We start from the raw sequence: 20,811 nt of genomic DNA, 5'->3' as shown, positions 1-20,811 counted from the left end.
GAGAAAGACTATATTCCTTTGCTTTCCTGAGGCCAAGGTCACACTAATTATTGCTGTATGCTGTCTGGCCCACTCACAGACCAGCTGCACATATTTACTTATCGTTAGGAACGCGGCAGCCGCAAAAATCGGAGCGTGCCAAAGCATGACTTCAAAGAGCCTGCTGCATTTAAAATATATATATATTAAGCCCATAAAATAAACACAAGAGCAGCTGTGCAATTTTTATGAATGGCCGCATTCATCCCACCAATCACTTAACTTAAGGCCCCGCCCATTTTTGAATGTCTGGGACTGCATGTACATTGATTGGTTTGGCACACAGAAAGGGGAGGAGCATTTCAAAGGGTCAGTATAAATTTGGGCTTGGCTGCTTGTCATGAGAGAAACACAAGGACTGAACAGTTGACACTGAGAATCTTGTGCCGTTTTATCAGTGTTTGTGATTTGGAAACGGATGGCCCGCCTGATTTGCCTGATTGTGCTGACAACAGCCGTCACCGCACAGGTAAGCTTTAACCAAAATGCATGCAGCTTAATGTTGCCAATGTAACAAATGCAGTACAGTCCAGTCTGTAGACTTGTTTCAACTTAGAAGTTTAGAAAAAAATGCATTTAATTTTTGAATGAAAACAGTGGTTTTGCAATTGTTAATGAATGCAGCACAGACTGTGAACGACCTTTTGATTCTGAGTTGTAACTCTTGTCCCAAAACAGCAGGGGACCTACCAGGTGCAACACCAGAGTCACCCACCATATGACTTCACTAAATGTCAAAACTAGAGCCCGGTAAAATTGGTGAAACTTTTCACAAACATTATTTCTGATGATATGAAAACTTTTATTTTAATGAATAAGCAATGCAGAAAGACACATTGGCTGTTGAAAATGGTGTCTTTACAAAGTTTGTCCAGCAGAGGCCACTCCAACGGCATTGCTTATGGCATACTGTCAAGCATGACTGGGACCCCATCACCCCTTGGCAGTGTTGCCACAGTTACTATGAAAAGTTACTTTATTGGTCATTTTTTTAGTTACTTTATACATTTACTTCATTAGCAGCTTTATACAATTACTTTATTGGGAGCTGCTGACACCTTGTAACTAATAAGTAATGTAACTAATAAGGTAACTAGTAATTTAACTTGGTTACTCTTAAGATTGAGTAATCAGCAAAGTAACTAATCAGCAAAGTAACTAATAGTTATTTTTTTGAGTACTCAAGCTTACAAATAACCAACTTAGATGAATAGTTACTTTATTGGTTACATTCAGCAGCTGCCGACAAGTTGTTCACAGCTGCTAATGAAGTACCTGTCTAAAGTAACTGTAATATGTAACAGTATAAAGTAACCAATAAAGTAACTTTTCAAAGTTACTGTGGCAACACTCTTGACAGAGACAGAGGCAAAGTGACCAGCTGCCATTCATTTTAAATCACAGCAAGCATTTTACAGCAACAAGAGAAAAGTGGTTGCTGTGCCACTAGTTAGGCAGAATCAAAATTAATAAGGTCTATTTCATGCAAATACTGCATGACGTGGCACACAGACTGCCAATACAAGTGAAAGCAGTGTGATATATGTTGGTTGGTTGTTGGTTATATTTTTAGCTCTGTATAATAAATAAATAAATCTTAGGTATCATTGGCTATTTTAAGTATATATCAGCAGATATATCAGTAACGTACATTTTTTTTACTCTCTAATATCGGCATTGTATTGGCTCCCAAGAAAATCGGTATCAGTCGGGCTCTAGTCAAAATAATTCAAAATAGTCACAAGAATCTGAGTAATTAACCCTTTAATATCCTCACATTTTCCAATAGCATGTAGTAGATATCAATGTACAGTTAAGTTGACCATTAAAGGGTTAAATAGTCAAAAATAAAGTTACTAGTTTCTGTCAGACCTTTCTTTTGGAAGAGCATACTAAGACTGGCATAGGAGTTGGGCTGGCAATATGTAAACCGGAGTTTGATTCCTGGTGCAGTCACAGTACCTGTCTGTGTCCTTGGACAAGATACTTGGTCTGCATTGTCACCCAACTGTAATGGATTCTGGTCTTGGCTGGAGATGTAACTTGTGATGGACTGGTGTTCCATCTAGAGGGAGTCTTTTACTCTCATCTGCTTCACATTACACAGTTTTGTTTCTCCATGTAATGTGGAGTTGCATCAGGAAGAGTATCCAGCATAAAACTTGCGCCAATTCAACATGCAAATCCACCTCGGATTTGCTGTGCGACCCTGATTGCAAAACAAGGGAGCAGCCAAAGGGACTTACCTTTACTGCTCTAACTACACATAACACACCTGACTGAGGTGTTCTGGTCTGAGTAGGTCAGAGCCAAATGAAAAACATGCAGTACTTTGGGTCTTTGGTGAGACCAGGATTGCAAAACACTGCACACCGTAATTCAGGATTAAACACTGGCTCAAGGACAATATATGACTTTTTTCTACTTCCTGACCATCGCATATAAGTATTTTTTCAAGCATTTGAAGTCCATATGCCTTTCAACAGCACTGCAGCACTCTGAGGTAGAAGCTGACGGTCAAATACAGGGCCCTCCCAAACTACTGGACCGCTTGATATTTACACATTTTAATTTGTTTATGCCATTTCCAATACAAAAATAAATCAGGCTTCTCAATATAAAATTTGTAAAATTATCTTCTTAAACTCAAACTCAAAGTGAATCTCTACAACTTGATATAAATGAATTAAAAATGTAAAAGCTCAGATGATGGGTTGCATAAGTAACGGAATGCTTTGATATAATACCTTTAAATAATCAGTTTTATTTCCAGTTTTCTTCAGACAAGTCAGGAGATGGATACATGAACATTTCCAAGTCACTGAATATGTCTTGGACTTTATTTACTTCAGTTATGAAGAAATACAAACAGTATGGCACTCTGTGGTAAATCTGTGTGGAGTAGACAGTTCTCAAAAACTGAGTGACTGTGCAAGAAGAAGAGTGAGGAAAGCCAACAAGACACCCAGAAGAAGTTATAGGCTTCTGTGGCTGTGATTGGACAAACTGTACATAGTGCACATTTGCATTTTGTATCCCCAGTTATACAGCTTCATGATGAAGTGGTACAGAGGAGGGATTTCTTTCACCAAAACATCAAATCTAGGCTTATATCTCAGATGTCCTGTACCTTCTGGCAAATTGTAGCTGAACTTTCAGGTATAACCAGAGATGACTTGATAATAGTGTTGATATCGATTAAATCTCACCAATTCCTAAATCATTACTCAGATATTGTTTCCCAGCAAGATATATATTTTTTTTTTTCTTCATGTTTGGCTGCAGATGGTCCAAATCAGGAGAGTATGACATGTGCATACTGCCTACTTGTGAGCTGGGGCATTGTCCTGATGAAACAAGCCCTGTTTTTCAAGGAGTTTAATCTTGACAACTTCATGCAGTTGCATCACTAGGGTGGAAGTGTGATCTCTATTGATAGTTTGGGCCTTTGGGAGCTAGTACACAAACACAATGCCCTTTGTGTTCCAGAAAGTTGAGGTTATTCCCTTCTTTGCAGATGAAGCAACCTTGGTCTTCTTTGGAAGAAGTGAGGACCTCCAGTTCATGGATAGCCTTTTTGTCTCAAGTACAGTGTGGCGGAGCATTCATCCTGGGTTTGGAAACATTTGATGAAATAAATTAGATAGGTATGCTTCCAATCGCTCGGAGTTCTCCGTTGACATGATGAGCTTGGTGCTCTTTTGATCAGGGGTCAGATAACATGGCACCCACCAAGCAGAAACTTTTGACATTCCAAGTTGTGGATGCAGAATGTTCTCAACTCTCTCACAGGAGATTCCAACAGCATCAGATTAGTCCTTTGATTGATAGCGCAGTCAGTCACCTGTTGTCCATCAGCATGTGGCAAATGCGATCAGTGTTGGTGGGAAAATTTGTAGACTGCAAAGATCTTGGGTCGTCTTCAAGGCTCTGCCCGCTGTGGAACAGGATCCCATAAACATAACAACTACTGTATATCAACATGAATGTGCACCGAAGAAAAAGCCTTCTCCTGAAATTATGATGCCATTTTTTGTCTTCTAAAACCAACCATAAATGTCTTTTACAAAACAGCAAAAATAGTATTCACAGTACATCACTTTTTCCACATTTTTTATGTTAGAGCCTGATTCCAGAATGCATGAAATTAATTTTTTCCCCTCAGAATTCTACACAATGCTTGATGATTTGGAAAGGCATAGACCTGTCTACATATAAGGTCCCACAGTTGACAGTGCATGTCAGAGCACAAACCAAGCATGAAGTCAAAGGAATTGTCTGTAGACCTCTGAGACAGGATTGTCTCAAGAGGCACAAATCTGGGGAAGAGTACAGAAACATTTCTGCTGCTTTGAAGGTCCCAATGAGCACAGTGGCCTCCATCATCCATAAATAGAACAAGTTCAGATCCACCAGGACTCTTCCGAGAGCTGGCCGCCCATCTAAACTGAGTGATCGGGGGCCTTAGTCGGGGAGGTGACCAAGAACCCAATGGTCACTCTGCCAAAGCTCCAGCTTTCCTCTGTGGAGAGAGGAGAACCTTCCAGAAGGGCAACCATCTCTGCAGAAATCCACCAATCAGGCCTGTATGGTAGAGTGGCCAGACGGAAGCCACTCCTTAGTAAAAGGCACATGGCAGCCTGCCTGGAGTTTGCCAAAAGGTACCTGAAGGACTCTCAGACCATCAGAAACAAAATCCTCTGGTGTGATGAGACAAAGATTGAACTCTTTGGCGTGAATGTCAGGTGTCATGTTTGGAGGAAACCAGGCACCATCTGTAGAGGGAAGCATGGTGGTGGCAGCATCATGCTGTGGGGATGTTTTTCAGTTGCAGGAACTGGGAGACTACTCAGGATTGAGGGAAAGATGAATGCAGCATCCTGGATGAAAACATGCTCCAGAGTGCTCTTGAACTCAGACTGGGGTGACTGTTCATCTATCAGCAGGACAATGACCCTAAGCACGCAGTGAAGATATCAAAGGAGTGGCTTCAGGACAACTCTGTGAATGTTCTTGAGTGGCCCAGCCAGAGCCCAGACATGAATCCAATTGAACATCTCTGGAAAGATCTGAAAATGGCTGTGCACCGACGCTCCCCATCCAACCTGATGGAGCTTGAGAGGTGCTGCAAAGAGGAATGGGCGGTCAGAAGTGGATCGGGAGATCTGGGCGGCTTTGCTTGAGCTGCTGCCCCCGCGACCCGACTCCGGATAAAGCGGAAGAAAATGGATGGATGGATGTTTTTGTGCAAATATTTGCTCATTTTGAAATGGGTGCCTGCAACACATTTCAAAAAAGCTGGTACAGTGGTAACAAAATGCTTAAAGAACCTGTTTGGAACATTCCACAGATGAACAAGTTAATTGGAAACAGGTGAGTCTCATGATTGGGTATAAAAGGATCATCCCCAAAAGGCTCAGCCATTCACAAGCAAAGACTGGCCAAGGATCACCACTTTGTGAACAACTGTGTGAAAAAAAATTGTTCAACAGTTTAAGAACAATGTTTCTCAACGTTTAATTGCAAGGAATTTAGGGATTCTATCATCTACAGTCCATAATATAATCAGAAGATTCAGAAAATCTGGAGAACTTTCTACACGTAAGCGGCAAGGCCGAAAACCAACAATGAATGCCCGTGACCTTCGATCCCTCAGGTGGCACTGTATTAAAAACTGACATCATTGTGTAAAGGATCTTACCGCGTGGGCTTGTGGGCTCAGGAACACCTCAGAAAACCATTGTCAGTTAACACAGTTCGTCACTACATCTACAAGTGCAAGTTAAAACTCTACCATGCAAAGCGAAAGCCATACATCAACAACATCCAGAAACACTGCCGCCTTCTCTGAGCCTGAGCTCATTTTGAAATGGACAGACACAAAGTGGAAAAGTGTGCTGTGGTCTGATGAGTCCACATTTCAAATTGTTTTTGGAAATCTTGGACGTCGCGTCCTCTGGACAAAAGAGGAAAAAGACCATCCAGATTGTTACCAGCTCCAAGTTCAAAAGCCAGCATCTGTGTTGGTATGGGGGTGTATTAGTGCCCATGACATGGACAACTTACACATCTGTGATGGCACCATGAATGCTGAAAGGTACATCCAGGTTTTGGAGCAACACATGCTGCCATCCAAGCAACGTCTTTTTCAGGGATGTCTGTGCTTATTTCAGCAAGACAATGCCAAGCCACATTCTGCACGTGTTACAACAGCGTGGCTTCATAGTAAAAGAATGCCGGTACTAGACTGGCCTGCTTGCAGTCCAGACCTGTCGTCCATTGAAAATGTGTGGCACATTATGAAGCGCAAAATACGACAACAGAGACCCCGGACTGTTGAACAACTGAAGTCGTACATCAAGTAAGAATGGGAAAGAATTCCACCTACGAAGCTTCAACAATTAGTGTCCTCAGTTCCCAAATGCTTATTGAGTTTTGTTAGAAGGAAAGGTGATGTAACACAATGGTAAACATACCACTGTCCCAGCTTTTTTGAAACGTGTTGCAGACATCCATTTCAAAATGAGCAAATAGTTGCACAAAAACAATAAAGTTTATCAGTTTGAACATTAAGTAACTTGTCTTTGTTGTGTATTCAATTGAATATAAGTTTCAGAGGATTTGTAAATCATTGTATTCTGTTTTTATTTACATTTTATACAACATCCCAACTTCATTGGGGTTGTAGGTTTTTTTTATTTATTTTTAATAAATTTGCAAAAATGAAATGTTGTCATTATGGGGTGTTGTGAGTAGAATTTTAGAATAAGGCTGTAACATAACAATGTGGAAAAAAGTGAAGCGCTGTGAATATCTTCCTGAAGCAGTGTTTTGGGCCAATATAAACAATTTTCAGCAGGCTACGTTTCATTTACCCGAAGTTACACCATTATAGTCAACCTCTGCATTCATATGAGCTCCTGTACTCGTTCTTCCAGGTGACTGCTCGCTGCCCTTCAGTATGTGAGTGTCCTGCTGAGCCACTTGTTTGCCCTCCAGGGGTTAGCCGTGTTCCTGACGGATGTGGGTGTTGCAAAGTTTGTGCTGCTCAACTCAACCAAGACTGCAGTCTAATGAAGCCCTGCGACCATTACAAAGGCCTAAAGTGTAATTATGGAAACGATATCACCATCACCTGGGGTATATGTCGAGGTGAGGAAGAGGGAGTTCCCTTTGTTTTCTGTTTATTTCAATACACCAAGTCACTGGAGAGTGAAATATTTACATGTATGGTCAATATACTACATTTGTGAAATGTGAATTTTGTGCTACAAATGTGTGAGACTACAATTCCTGTGCAATACTGTAAGAGATCACACAAAAGATGTCACAGAAACCTGGAAAAATTTTATTACAAGCACAACCTGCTACATAACAAGCAGATTTTTGCCCTGCGTGCAGGTGAAGCGGTGACAACAGGGTATCGTTTTCACTGTTGTGTGTGTATAAGATAACTCAAAAGCAGTGGTGTCAAAAGTACACACATTTGTTACTTAAGTAGAAGTATAGATACTGCAGTTTAAAAACACTCTGGTAAAAGTTGAAGTATCAACTTGACCTCTTTACTCAAGTAAAAGTGAAAAAGTATGTGCTCCAAAACCTACTTAAAGTATAAAGTAACCTTAAAAAAAAAAAAAAAAGGGAGTAGATGCCACTATATGAATTGAAAGCTTAATTTAAAAACTGATTCGTTCTACATGTGGCCCAAGACCTAAAACCCAAAATTACCCCCCAACACCACCTGCATGCAAATGTTTTCAATTCTAGAAGCTCTGAAATGCAATCTGGGACTATTCCAGACAATAAACTGCAGTGAGTGCAGCATCCATTTAGTGAAGGAAAAAACAAACAAAAAAAACCCCCACAACTTTCCTTATTCAAATTCATTCCAGTAGTATTCTGCTCTTACTAGGATGCAGCAGTTTTCTAGTTTGGCAGAAAGTTCTGGAGAAAATCACTGAAGAAATTAACAAATTGAAAATATGGTTTGACCGAAACAAACTGTCATTAAATAAGACAGGGATGAAGTGGAGGTGTAAGAGTCACTAGGTGTTCACAGGAAACATTTATTTATGTATGTATGTATTTATTTATGTTCATTGTTAGTTGCTTTTATATTTTCTGTTGTGTTTCTATTCAGGTTCTTTTTGCCTCTTTCTCTAAAATTGTATATAATAATCATGAGATTATTAATATATAAAGAAAAATAAATTTAAGAAATATTACAATTTGAAAACAAATGCACCCGAACGTGATGACAGCTGCAGTTGCTTAATGCTAAGTTTTAACATTGAAAATGCCATAGACATGCTAACGCGTTAGCATCGCTCCCGTTTTTAAGTTATAAAATACATCTATCAGCTGTTTCAGAAGACCATAACATGTCGGTTTTAACATAGAAAGGTAATAATACTCACAGAAGTATGCTCTTTAGGGTTTTACCGGGGGAAATTAAGCGAAAGAAAGAAAGAATAAACGAAGCAATAGGTCGAAGCATTACTTCAATCTGCGAACCACTGCTTGGATTGGTTCACGGTTCAAAGCAAAGCCGTGCTGCAGAAAAGTTGATTACAGGCGCACATGACGTGAAATATATATATATAAACATTAAACTGAAGCCAAGAGTAACGAGGCTGTTTGTTTTAAAAATGTAAGGAATAGAAAGTACAGATACTTGTGTGAAAATGTAATGAGTAGAAGTCAGAAGTAGGCAGAAAAATAAGTAAAGGAGTAAAGTATAGATACCTAAAAAGTGTACTTAAGTACAGTAACGAAGTATTTGTACTTCGTTACTTGACACCTCTGCTCAAAAGTGGCTGGATGGATTTCTTTCACACTTGCTGGGAATATTATTTGGGAATAATATACCTTGTTTGTATATCTCAACAACCAAGAAGCCTCACTGGATGATCTGAACATATATTGATCAGCAAAATATTTGTGATTGATTAATATGAATGACATCATATAATGAAATCAAATAGTCAAAAACACCATTCCAGACATATGTATATTTACTTGTGTGTAGAGTGCATAGGGCAGGCATCACCCCTATGATGCCTTTTTACATCTTGGTTTTACAGCACCATAAACTGAAAGATGGTTATCCAACTGCGATTGGTTTTCTGGAAAGATTGTTACACATTCCAATAAATATTGTATAGTTGTATGCAAAAGTTTGGGCATCCCTGATAATTTTCCTTTATAAATCATTGGTTGTCTGGATCAGACGTTTCAGTTCAATATATCATATAGCAGACAAACAGTGATATTTGAGAAGTGAAATGAAGTTTATAGGATTTACAGAAAGTATGCAATAATTTTTTAAACAAAATTAGGCAGATGCATAATTTGGGCACTCCAACCAAAAAAATATATCAATATTAGTAGATCCTCCTTTTGCAGAAATAACAATCTCTAAACGCTTACTATAGCTTCCAGTAATAGTCTGGATTCTGGTTGAAGGTATTTTGGACCATTTTTCTTTATAAAACATCTCAGGTTTGTTGGTTTACGAGCATGGACAGCCCGCTTAAAATCACACCACAGATTTTCAATAATATTCAGGTCTGGGAACTGAGATGGCCATTCTAGAATGTTGTATTTGTTCCTCTGCATGAATGCCTTAGTAGATTTTGAGCAGTGTTTAGGGTCATTGTTTTGTTGAAAGATCCAGCCCTGGCGCAACTTCAACTTTGTAACTGATTCATTAACATTGTTCTCAAGAATCTGCTGATATTGACTGGAATCCATGTGACCCTCAACTTTAACAAGATTCCCAGTACCTGCACTGGCCACACAGCCACACAGCATGATGGAACCACCTCCAAATTGTACTGTACTTAGCAAGTGTTTTTCTTGGAATGCTGTGTTCTTTTTCAGCCATGCATACCGCCTCTTGTTATGTCCAAATAACTCAATTTTAGTTTCACCAGTCCACAGCACCTTATTCCAAAATGAAGCTGGCTTGTCCAAATGTGCTTTAGCATACCTGAAGTGACTCTGTTTGTGGCGTGTATGCAGAAAAGGCTTCCTCTGCATTACAGCATCATACAGCATCTCTTTGTGCAAAGTGCGCTGTATAGTTGAATGATGCACAGAGACACTATCTGCAGCAAGTTCATGTTGTAGGTCTTTGGAGTACGTCTGTGGATTGATTATGACTGTTCTCACCATCCTTCGCTTCAGCTTATCTGAGATTTTTCTTGGCCTGCCACTTCGGGCCTTAACTTGCACTGTGCCTGCAGTCTCTCATTTCCTCACTATGTTCCTCACATTGGAAACTGACAGTTAAAATCTCTGAGATAGCTTTTTGTATCCTTTCCATAAGCCATGATGTTGAACAATCTTTGTTTTCAGGTCATTTGAGAGTTGTTTAGAGGCTCCCATGTCCCCCCTCCTTAGAAGAGATGCAAAGAGGGAAAATACCCTTTCTCATGTTTGGATTCACCTGTGTAAGGAGGTCAAGGGTCAGCTCATTAGCGCATTAGCTTACCAAACCAATTTTGTGTTCCAATAATTAGCGCTAAATGTATTGAAATCAATAAAATGACAAGGGTGCCCAAATTTATGTATCTGCCCAATTTTGTTTAAATAATTATTGCACACTATGTTTGTCTGCTATATGATATATTTAACTGAAATTTCTGATCCAGACAACCAATGATTTATAAAAGGAAACTCATGAAAATTATCAGGGGTGCCCAAACATTTCCGTACAACTGTATATTGCATTACTGATTGCTATTAAACATAGTAAGAGGTCTTTTAATCTTGATCAAAGATGAAAGCAAAATTTTTCTATTTGATGAAATGATAACTTCATGGCACATAGATAGATTTAAGATATTTAATTGGTCTCTTGGCCCAGTGATTACTACCATGTTGAGGGGTGATGTCATTGGAGTCAAAGATCAAAACAAGATTTTCTAGTCATTTTAAGGAAAAAAAAGAATCAAAAGCAAACCTGGGGTCACCAAGGAAGCTAAACTCTCAGATTTGCTCTGTAGCCTCAGGAGTTAGTGAGATTTGAGTTATGGATGGATTTAGCTGTTTTTGGTTGATTCCAAGACATCACTTAAAAACAAAACCGACATCTCTAGACCAGTGGTTCCTGAGATATAGCATAACGACTACAGAAAGACCAAAAATGTTTTTTTGGACAGTACCAGTGTGGTGCTGAGGACCTTAATTTAGTCTCTCTTTTTTTTCACCATTAAAAAAAGTTCTTGGAAGTTTTTATACATCCTCAGTCAGTGCAGTGTCAGACATATCTGTGTGGGAGCACAAGGGGTTTCACAGATAAAAATACTTCTTCAGTTGACACTGTGCCAGTTGTGCTCCACAAACTATCAACAGATGGTGCTACCATGGTTGGGAGACACAGAGTCAGAATTTTCTTCACGTATTATTCCAGCGACTTTCCTCTGTCCTCTTTCTTTTATTGTTCACTGTCTAGAAGTTGGTAGACCCTGTTAATTTTAACACTTGAAAAAATAGACTAAAGCCTCTCCTGGTACTGCACAGTGAATTAAGTATTGTGAAGATATTTGATATTTCAAACAGACTACTCAGATACCCTTTTAACTAATTAGTTCATGGTTTAATACCCAGTCTGTGTGTTCAGTGTATGTAGAGGTCTGAGTAAGACCTGAATGCTGTCCTTGCCTCATCTTTGCAGCAAAATCTGAGGGACGAACATGTGAGTATAACAGCAAGGTGTACCAGAATGGCGAGAGCTTTCACGTGGGATGTAAACACCAGTGCACCTGCATCAACGGTGCGGTAGGATGCACTCCGCTGTGTGCCAACCAGGTGCCGCTAGCAACGCCTTCCTGTCCCTACCCGCGGCTGATCAGGATACCCGGACAGTGCTGCTTCAGCATGGACTGCCATAAGGGCATCTTGCACCTCCCACCCAAACACAAGGTTTGTTCAAAGTCCCAACATGCAACTTGTGTTTGGCATAGTTCCGTCTCAGTGGCAGTTGTGTTAACTGGTGTCAACATTAGCATTGTTTTAATGTAAAATTTAAGTGTTCAAAATACCCGTACTTAACAGCAATTTAACTTGTCTTTTCTGGTCTAATGACTGCACACAGCAAAATTCCCAACACCTGCTCTGCCTCGGAAAGGTTTACATGACCGATTATCACCGATTATTATCTATTCAGAGCTAAGTGAATGCAGGATGAGACTGGAACTCTGCCATGTGTGCAAGGATTTATGGGTCCTGAAAATGGGGAATTCTTTTAATCTCCATAACTGGGCTATTTTTGAAGGATTGATCATTAGAGGTGTTAGGTAAAGCCGATATCTTTGCAGGCAAACAAAAGTCCAAGTCTTTTGGGTCCTGGTGCTGCCCGTGTGGTTGACACTTAGCCGCTAACCAGTGACTGAAGGCTACAACTGGATGTCTTAGATATGAGGTGTTTTCGAAGGATCCCGCTAGAATCAAGCTCTGAATCAAACAAGCGGTTACTGAGAGAGACTAGGATGTAGGATGCAAGTCATATTTGTTGTAGTTTTGTCTTAGGGATGAACAGATTTTAAGATCTGTAAACATAAAAGATTTAATCACATTTCTGGCTTATTTATGCATTCTGCCTCCAGTTCAAAGGTCAGATGGTTAACGTTGGGTATATTCTGTTCATTCCTCTGTGGAGCAGGGGGCAGGCGGAGTATCTGACTTTTGGTGTTCATCAGGTGTGTGCTCTGGTTCCAGTTCTGTTCACTGCTTCCATGGACTGTAAGGTTGTGGACACCGGTGGTTAAGGTGCCTTTGTTTGCAACGAAAGATTTAGTAACCTTGACTTTGCAGATGATGCTGTGTTTGTTGCAGAACCAAAGGATATCCTGAATGTTGCACTTTACAAGATCAATGAGGAGTCATGGTGTCTGTGTTTCCTAGACTCAGCCATCAGAGGTCTACCTGCATGTGGTGAAACTGTTGAACCTGGAGAGACATATACTTATCTAGGCAGTTACAATCATGTCTCTGGTTCCTCCGTCTTTGAAATCGAGAGATGCCTGGAAAGTGTTTATGTATACACAAGGTTCCTGTACAGAGGTGTTTGGAGGCAGAGGCGTGACCACTGCCGTGGCTGGGGGTGGCCACGGCTAACCCTGGAATCTGATTGGCCAGCCCCACCAGAGCTGTCAATCAGTTTGTTCGATCACGGTAGCGTTTCAAAACCTTTCCCTTCCTATACAAAGCAACTTGTCAGAGATTAAATAAAACATCATTTGTATTTTGTCCAGATTTTAATGTTCAATGGGCAGATTTAACACTGAAATGGTTTTAGATACAATACAATAATTAATATATATTGTGACAAATCACATTTTCATGTTTGATATTTAATCCGATTTTGAAATATTTTCACACTTTTGTTTTTGTAATCTCAATATTTCAAAAACTTACTGCCTTGTTGCCAGTTCGTCGCCGCCGCCAGATTTTGTGCTCCCAATTTTGCGAAATGAAATCAATGAAATGTGGAGACCACAAAGTTATCCATAAACAAGATTTCATAATATTCAATATTATTGTTAAATATATTCATTGTAACAGTTGTTCATGTCCTTTTATTGATCTTATTCCAATTATACCCAAGGTTTTATTAATAAATTCATAATGTTTTTTTTATTTTGAGATTCATGTGCTGGCAATTATAACATACAACTCGACTTTTCTTTCAGATTGAATGACATATCATGGGCAAACACGGTGTTGCAAATGATAACTGCAACATAATTCTGTTGTCACTTCTTTCAGACATGGACTCAATTCAACTACTTATGCTCAGTTATTTCTACCCCTTCAGTGTAAATCACTGGCTGTTTATTCAGTCTGATTGATTGAATATAATCAATATATAGCAGATGTGATGTTTCAAACATTGTGTATGTGAAAATAACATGCATGTGTTACACATGCACATCAATGTTAGACAACATTGTAAATTCAACAACCAGCATTATTTGAGGCAGTTCAGTGATGCTTATTGTTATACAGTTGGATGCAAACGTTTGGGCACCCCTGATAATTTTCATGATTTCCCTTTTTTAAATCATTGGTTGCCTGGATCAGAAATGTCAGTTAAATACAGTAGTGTTCAGAATAATATTAGTGCTATGTGACTAAAAAGATTAATCTAGGTTTTGAGTATATTTCTTATTGTTACATGGGAAACAAGGTACCAGTAGATTCAGTAGATTCTCACAAATCCAACAAGACCAAGCATTCATGATATGCACACTCTTAAGGCTATGAAAGTGGGCTATTAGTAAAAAAAAAGTAGAAAAGGGGGTATTCACAATAATAGTAGCATCTGCTGTTGACGCTACAAACTCAAAACTATTATGTTCAAACTGCTTTTTTAGCAATCCTGTGAATCATTAAACTAGTATTTAGTTGTATAACCACAGTTTTTCATGATTTCTTCACATCTGCAAGGTATTAATTTTGTTGGTTTGGAACCAAGATTTTGCTTGTTTACTAGTGTGCTTGGGGTCATTTTCTTGTTGAAACATCCATTTCAAGGGCATGTCCTCTTCAGCATAAGGCAACATGACCTCTTCAAGTATTGTGACATATCCAAACTGATCCATGATACCTGGTTTGCGATATATAGGCCCAACACCATAGTAGGAGAAACATGCCCATATCATGATGCTTGCACCACCATGCTTCACTGTCTTCACTGTGAACTGTGGCTTGAATTCAGAGTTTGGGGGTCGTCTCACAAACTGTCTGCGGCCCTTGGACCCAAAAAGAGCAGTTTTACTCTCATCAGTCCACAAAATATTCCTCCATTTCTCTTTAGGCCAGTTGATGTGTTCTTTGGCAAATTGTAACCTCTTCTGCACGTCTTTTATTTAACAGAGGGACTTTGTGGGGATTCTTGCAAATAAATTAGCTTCACACAGGCGTCTTCTGTCACAGCACTTACAGGTAACTCCAGACTGTCTTTGATCATCCTGGAGCTGATCAAGGGGTGAGCCTTTGCCATTCTGGTTATTCTTCTATCCATTTTGATGGTTGTTTTCCATTTTCTTCCACACGTCTTTTTTTTTTTTTTGTCCATTTTAAAGCATTGGAGATCATTGTAGATGAACAGCCTAGAATTTTTTGCACCTGCGCATAGGTTTTCCCCTCTCCAATCAACTTTTTAATCAAACTACGCTGTTCTTCTGAACAATGTCTTGAACGTCCCATTTTCTTCAGGCTTTCAAAGACAAAAGCATGTTCAACAGGTGCTGGCTTCATCCTTAAATATGGGACACCTGATTCACACTGGTTTGTTCCACAAAATTGACGAACTCACTGACCGAATGCCACACTACTATTATTGTGAACACCCCCTTTTCTACTTTTTTTTTTACTAATAGCCCAGTTTCATAGCCTCAAGAGTGTGCATATCATGGTCTTGTTGGATTTGTGAGAATCTACTGGTATCTTGTTTCCCATGTAATAATAAGAAATATACTCAAAACCTGGATTAATCTTTTTGGTCACATAGCACTACTATTATTCTGAACACTACTGTATATCATATAGCAAACACAGTGATATTTGTGAAATGAAGTTTATAGGATTTACAGAAAATGTGCAATAATTTAACAAGATTCCCAGTACCTGCACTGGCCACAAAGCCCCACAGCATGATGGAACCACCTCCAAATTTTACCGTAGGTATCAAGTGTTTTTCTTGGAATAGTGTTCTTTTCCAGCCATGCATACCGCCCCTTGTCATGTCCAAATAACTCAATTTTAGTTTCATCAGTCAACAGCACCTTATTCTGTTTGTGGCATGTACACAGAAAAGACTTCCTCTGCATTACATCTCTTTGTGCAACGTATGCTGTATAGTTGAATGATGTACAGAGACACTATCTGCAGTAAGATCATGTTGTAGGTCTTTGGAGCAGTTCTGTGGATTAACTATGACTGTTCTCACCATCCTTCATTTCAGCTTAATAGTACTAGTTCTGTGCCTGCAGTCTTCCATTTCCTCATTATGTTCCTCACAGTGGAAACTGACAGCTGAAATCTCTGAGATAACTTTTTGTATCCTTCCCCTAAACCATGATGTTGAACAATGTTTGTTTTCAGGTCATTTGAGAGTTGTTTAGGGGTTCCCATGTTGGCACGCATTAGAAGAGATGCAAAGAGGGGAAACATTTGCAAATGGTCACCTTAAATACCCTTTCTCATGATTGGATTCACCTGTGTAAGGAGGACAATGGTCAGTGAGCTTACCAAACCAATTTTGTGTTACAATAATTAGTGCTACATGTATTCAAATCAATAAAATGACAAGGGTGCCCAAATTTAGGTACCTGCCCAATTTTGTTTAAATAATGATTGCACACTTTCTGTAAATACTAGAAACTTCATTTCACTTCTCAAATATCAGTGTGTTTGTCTCCTACAGTATATGATATATTTAACTGAAATTTATGATCCAGACAACCAATAATTTATAAAGGAAAATCATGAAAATGATCAGGGGTGCTTGAACCTTTGCATACAACTGTATATACTGTTCAAATCATATAAATATTGGGGGGGAAAACTTGATAGCTGCCCACACATTTCCCTCTTTGTAAGACTCTCAATGGCCCAATAAGGGTTGGCGGGTCCCAGAGTAAGTTGAACACCTCAACAGGGTTGACAGGTATGGAGTGCATAGTATTGAAAGGACAAGATCATCAAATTTAGACGACACTGTTGAACACTTTGCCCAACAGCACAAAAACAAGTGCATACAGGTGGCTTAATCTTCAATGTATGTAAATAATAGTTTTGGAACTCTTTGTAATGGAATTGCCAAATTAAAGGCAAATGTACAGGCAGACCAGTTCTTTGATGCTGTGGTTTATTCAGATGTCTAATCCACTATACCATGTGTATTATTTGAGCAAATAACTTATTTGTACCATAGCCTACTGTTCATTACAATGTTAAGGCTGCATGGCATTTTTTTCTGTTTTAATTGTAATTTCAGTGTGCCACCCTTCAACAGTTTGGCAACACTCCCCGTTTAGCAGTGCAGATACCCTTACAGAACAAATTTGCTTCCTGTATGATGGCACGGTTGAGAGAATTGGATGTGAACCTGTGACCTAAGGCAATGATTGGACATCTTTCATACCAGGTCTCTTTGGAGGATCCTTGGGTGCCGCTGGACTTTGTTAAAAATAGATATAATGGGACAGTCAAATGATGCATATCACTTGCACTGTGAGGGAACTTGTGTTGTTAGTTTGGCCATGTGGTGTGTTTGTGGATGTGATCCAGCACCCAGGTGCATCAGTAGTGAGGATCCCAGCAACTGGAAAAACTCAAGATGACGCAATTCACTTGGTTGAGGTCAAGACTACTTTTGAGAGATGGACCACTTGCTTGCGTGAGTGGTTCCTATCCAGGACCCCAGGTGGTTCCAGTGTGGTAGATACAGTGGTGTTTGGCACCAGCACATTTTCATTAACCGTTTAATTAAAGGAACAGCCACAGAAACATCCTTCAAGACTTTATTTTGGGTTGCATCATTTAATATCCGTCTTAGGCACATGGCAGCCTACATCACCACGCTCAAAGCAGAGCATGGTACGGGTAAAGACAGAAGCATCAACTGATTGCCCCACTATACCGTTTGATAACCTCGGTACTGATAGATGTGATAACACACAAATCTTCAGTAAACATTTGTCCGTCTTATCTCTCCTCATAGCCACTTCCACAATACCACCAGCCAGAAAATGACCTGCTGCCCGCCAGTAGGTTGGTTGAGATTAAATCCAGCAGCTGGAACAGCAAACATGGAAACAAACACTTGCATGGTGAGAGAAAGAGGGCAGCTGACTGTGGAATTCACATACTTTTTATGTATTGCTCTGGTTCACTGAGATCATCTTTCTTTTCCCGGCAGCGTGGAACCACCTGAAGGAGAAAAAGTGTCCAATCCAGACCAGTGACTGGTCCCGCTGCTCTCGTAGCTGTGGGATGGGCGTGTCATCTCGCATCACTAACAACCCAGAATGCAAGCTGATGAGAGAGACAAGAATCTGCACCATAAGGCCATGCAGCGGCTTTATGGTTCCCGTGAAGGTATAGAACAATGGAGTGTGGGATGAAGAAAAAGAAGGGGACATAGGTCATGCTAACATCAAAACATCTTATCTCTCACACTATGAAGCTGATAACACTTCTTAGGAGAGCAATAGACTGGCTTCATAGCCATCTATGGGTGGGGGAAAAACAATATAAATACTTCCTTGTCAGAGTAGCAACTGAAATCTGTTCCAAAGAACAACAAAAAAAATCTAGCTTAGACTTACTGTGCTGTTGGAGCTACAGCTATTTTTAATCAAAGGTTTAAAATCATCTTGGCAACAATAATAGTTTTTGGATGTTCTATATCTAGGAGGTGGGCAGTCGTGATTTATTCAGTGGTGTTTTCATGGCAGCAAGGCGCCTTCTTAAATATAGTCTCCTGTCGCCAGCATTCCTGCCAAGCAACTGTCCATAGCTCTGTGTGTGAGCTTCAGGGAAACATCGCAGCTATATTAATCCCCGTGTTGGGACACACCAACAGCTTTCTTTACTCTACTGAGGTCAAGCCCTGGTGGGAAGCATGGTTATTTTCAAAAGAGTACACCTCAGTGCTTCATTTTTAATGGGTCAGACACAGATGTGGGCACAGCTCAGCTAAAGTTAACTTCAGTAACAACTCATCCGCAAACTGGAAAGTTAACGCTGATAAGATGCTAAAACATTTAGCTGGGATTTTCAGGGTTTTTCTTTTTTTGCTCTCTGAAATAAAGAGCTGAAATTTTAGTATGAGTGAACATGGGGGATGACAAAGATGCACAAAAACATTTAAATGAATAAATTAGAGTTTACATTCAACAGTTTGCTGTTTAGGAATTACAGCCATTTTAATATTTAGCCTCCATTTTCAGAGGCCATAATTAGACAAACTAAACATATTTGACAGAACAAATGAACACATAGTTATAATGCTAGCAATGAAAGCATAGCAGAAACGTCGTGTAGTGTTACATGCTGGGGCGGTTTAGGCCAGCAGCCTAAATCCACGTAAACTCAGTCTACAAATTCCTAAATCCCACTGCCTCACCCCAATTCTAACAGTGAGCTACTTGCTGGCTTGAAAAGAGGTTTGTGGCCAGGTTATAGATTCACGTGACAATTGTTACTTTCCGATTGAGATGCAGTATATGCAGTTCTCTCTAAAACTGGAGGAGGGGGAAACTATAGCACAAGAATGATACGTAGCTAGTGAACGAGCCAGAAAAAGTATACGAGGTATTTTAATTTAGTTAAAAATGGGGAAAATCCTGCAGTGATTTGACTGGACAGGCCACTAAATATGAGGACTCCCCAGAAAACAGGGCAGTGTGGTACAAGTTTTACAAAATAAAATCCTTTTAAAATACGTTTATGGTTTACTTGATAGGCTGAAGCTAGGTACTTGTGCAGAAAACTGTTTAAGCAGAACGTGTAGAATTCAAAATCCAATCACTAGTCTTTTGTGCAGAATACGCCACTGAATTTTTTTTTTTTATTAAACATCCAATCACAGAAAGGGAAGATGTGCTCCCCAACCCAGAAAGCCCTGAAGCCCATCAAGCTATCCTATGGAGAGTGCTGGAGCGTCCGCCTCTATTGGCCCAAGTACTGCAGCGTGTGTACAGACGGACGCTGCTGCTCGCCACATCGCACACGAACTCTACCAGTGACCTTCCTTTGCGCGGATGGCGAGCGTTTACGGAAGTTGGCCATGTTCATCCAGTCATGTAAATGCCGAGATGACTGCGGTCACCTCAATGAAGTAGCCCTGCCGCAACAGCACTGGAAGTATGGAGACATACACAAATTCATCGACTAGACCCATTTATTCTGATTTTTGAGGTCAACCCATTGGGTAAAGCTGTCTGAAGGAGAAATTTTACGACGAGGGGCCTTGCTGTTGTTGTCCCCCCCACATCTGGCTCCAAGTGGATAATGACCACATGCACCAATTCTCACAACCAAGGCTGCAGACACAAACTGCTGCCAGTTTTATTGGTAACTGTAAAGGCTATCCTCGTTGCAGCGCATGTGACTGGAATGGACTTTAACATGCACTCTCCTGTTCAGACACGGGACCTAAATTTGAGTCCCCAAAGCAGGCCTGGCCTGGACAATCACAGACCAGCACAAGATGACACACTTGCACAGCAACAATGCACTTTGTTCACCTATAAGACAGCAGCGCCTGAATGTACTGTGACCGCTTAACCCAGAAACATTGCTGTGTCTGCACAAGAAGTGATGAAAACAGACTGCAAAAGACTTATTGTTGGTGAAATTTCCTACATAAATCTGTTGTTGGAGAATTTCTCAAATGAACTTTCGACATAGTTATTTTTGATTCATTTTTAATTACCTTAATTCACCTTTTTTGTCAAAGCAAAACAAAACTCTTTACATACGATATTGCCACTTCAAATTGTTCTTTGTCAGTCCTCATCCGTTAGGGGAAAAGTGTTTTAAATGATATTGCCGCCCTCCACTGGCAGGAATAATTATTTACAGTCCAGTGACAAAACATTTGCACATTACTGCAATGTATTTGTATACTTAAACTAAAATGGCCAATTACACAAACTGAGGAAAATTAAATCCAATGCAATTAAATAAGGTATAAAAGTTTATTTCTTTAACCAAAAAAAAAAAAAGTCCACTGTCTTAAACAAGGATAACATT

General features: G+C 39.8%; 1 protein-coding gene across 1 annotated transcript; it reads left to right on the top strand.

The window, feature by feature from the left end:
• Positions 1-375: 375 nt before the first annotated feature.
• LOC117526010 (CCN family member 1-like) lies at positions 376-20,783 on the top strand. Its single transcript, XM_034187996.1, has 6 exons — positions 376-508; positions 6,978-7,191; positions 11,720-11,967; positions 17,774-17,882; positions 17,972-18,150; positions 19,646-20,783. The coding sequence occupies exons 1-6, from the start codon at positions 458-460 to the stop codon at positions 19,949-19,951; spliced, it is 1,107 nt and encodes a 368-aa protein (XP_034043887.1). The 5' UTR covers positions 376-457; the 3' UTR covers positions 19,952-20,783.
• The last annotated feature ends 28 nt before the right edge of the window (positions 20,784-20,811 follow it).

The sequence above is a fragment of the Thalassophryne amazonica genome, chromosome 15, assembly GCF_902500255.1.
Source record: "Thalassophryne amazonica chromosome 15, fThaAma1.1, whole genome shotgun sequence".
Lineage (NCBI taxonomy): Eukaryota > Metazoa > Chordata > Actinopteri > Batrachoidiformes > Batrachoididae > Thalassophryne > Thalassophryne amazonica.
Note: the sequence above shows the minus strand (reverse complement) of the source record. Positions and strands in the feature narration are given on the sequence as shown.

Coding starts and splice junctions, on each gene's coding strand:
- LOC117526010 (XM_034187996.1), top strand. CDS start 458: ATGGCCCGCCTGATTTGCCTGATTGTGCTGACAACAGCCGTCACCGCA. Junction 7,192..11,719: donor CACCTGGGGTATATGTCGAG/GTGAGGAAGAGG, acceptor TCATCTTTGCAG/CAAAATCTGAGGGACGAACA. Junction 11,968..17,773: donor ACCTCCCACCCAAACACAAG/GTTTGTTCAAAG, acceptor CTCTCCTCATAG/CCACTTCCACAATACCACCA.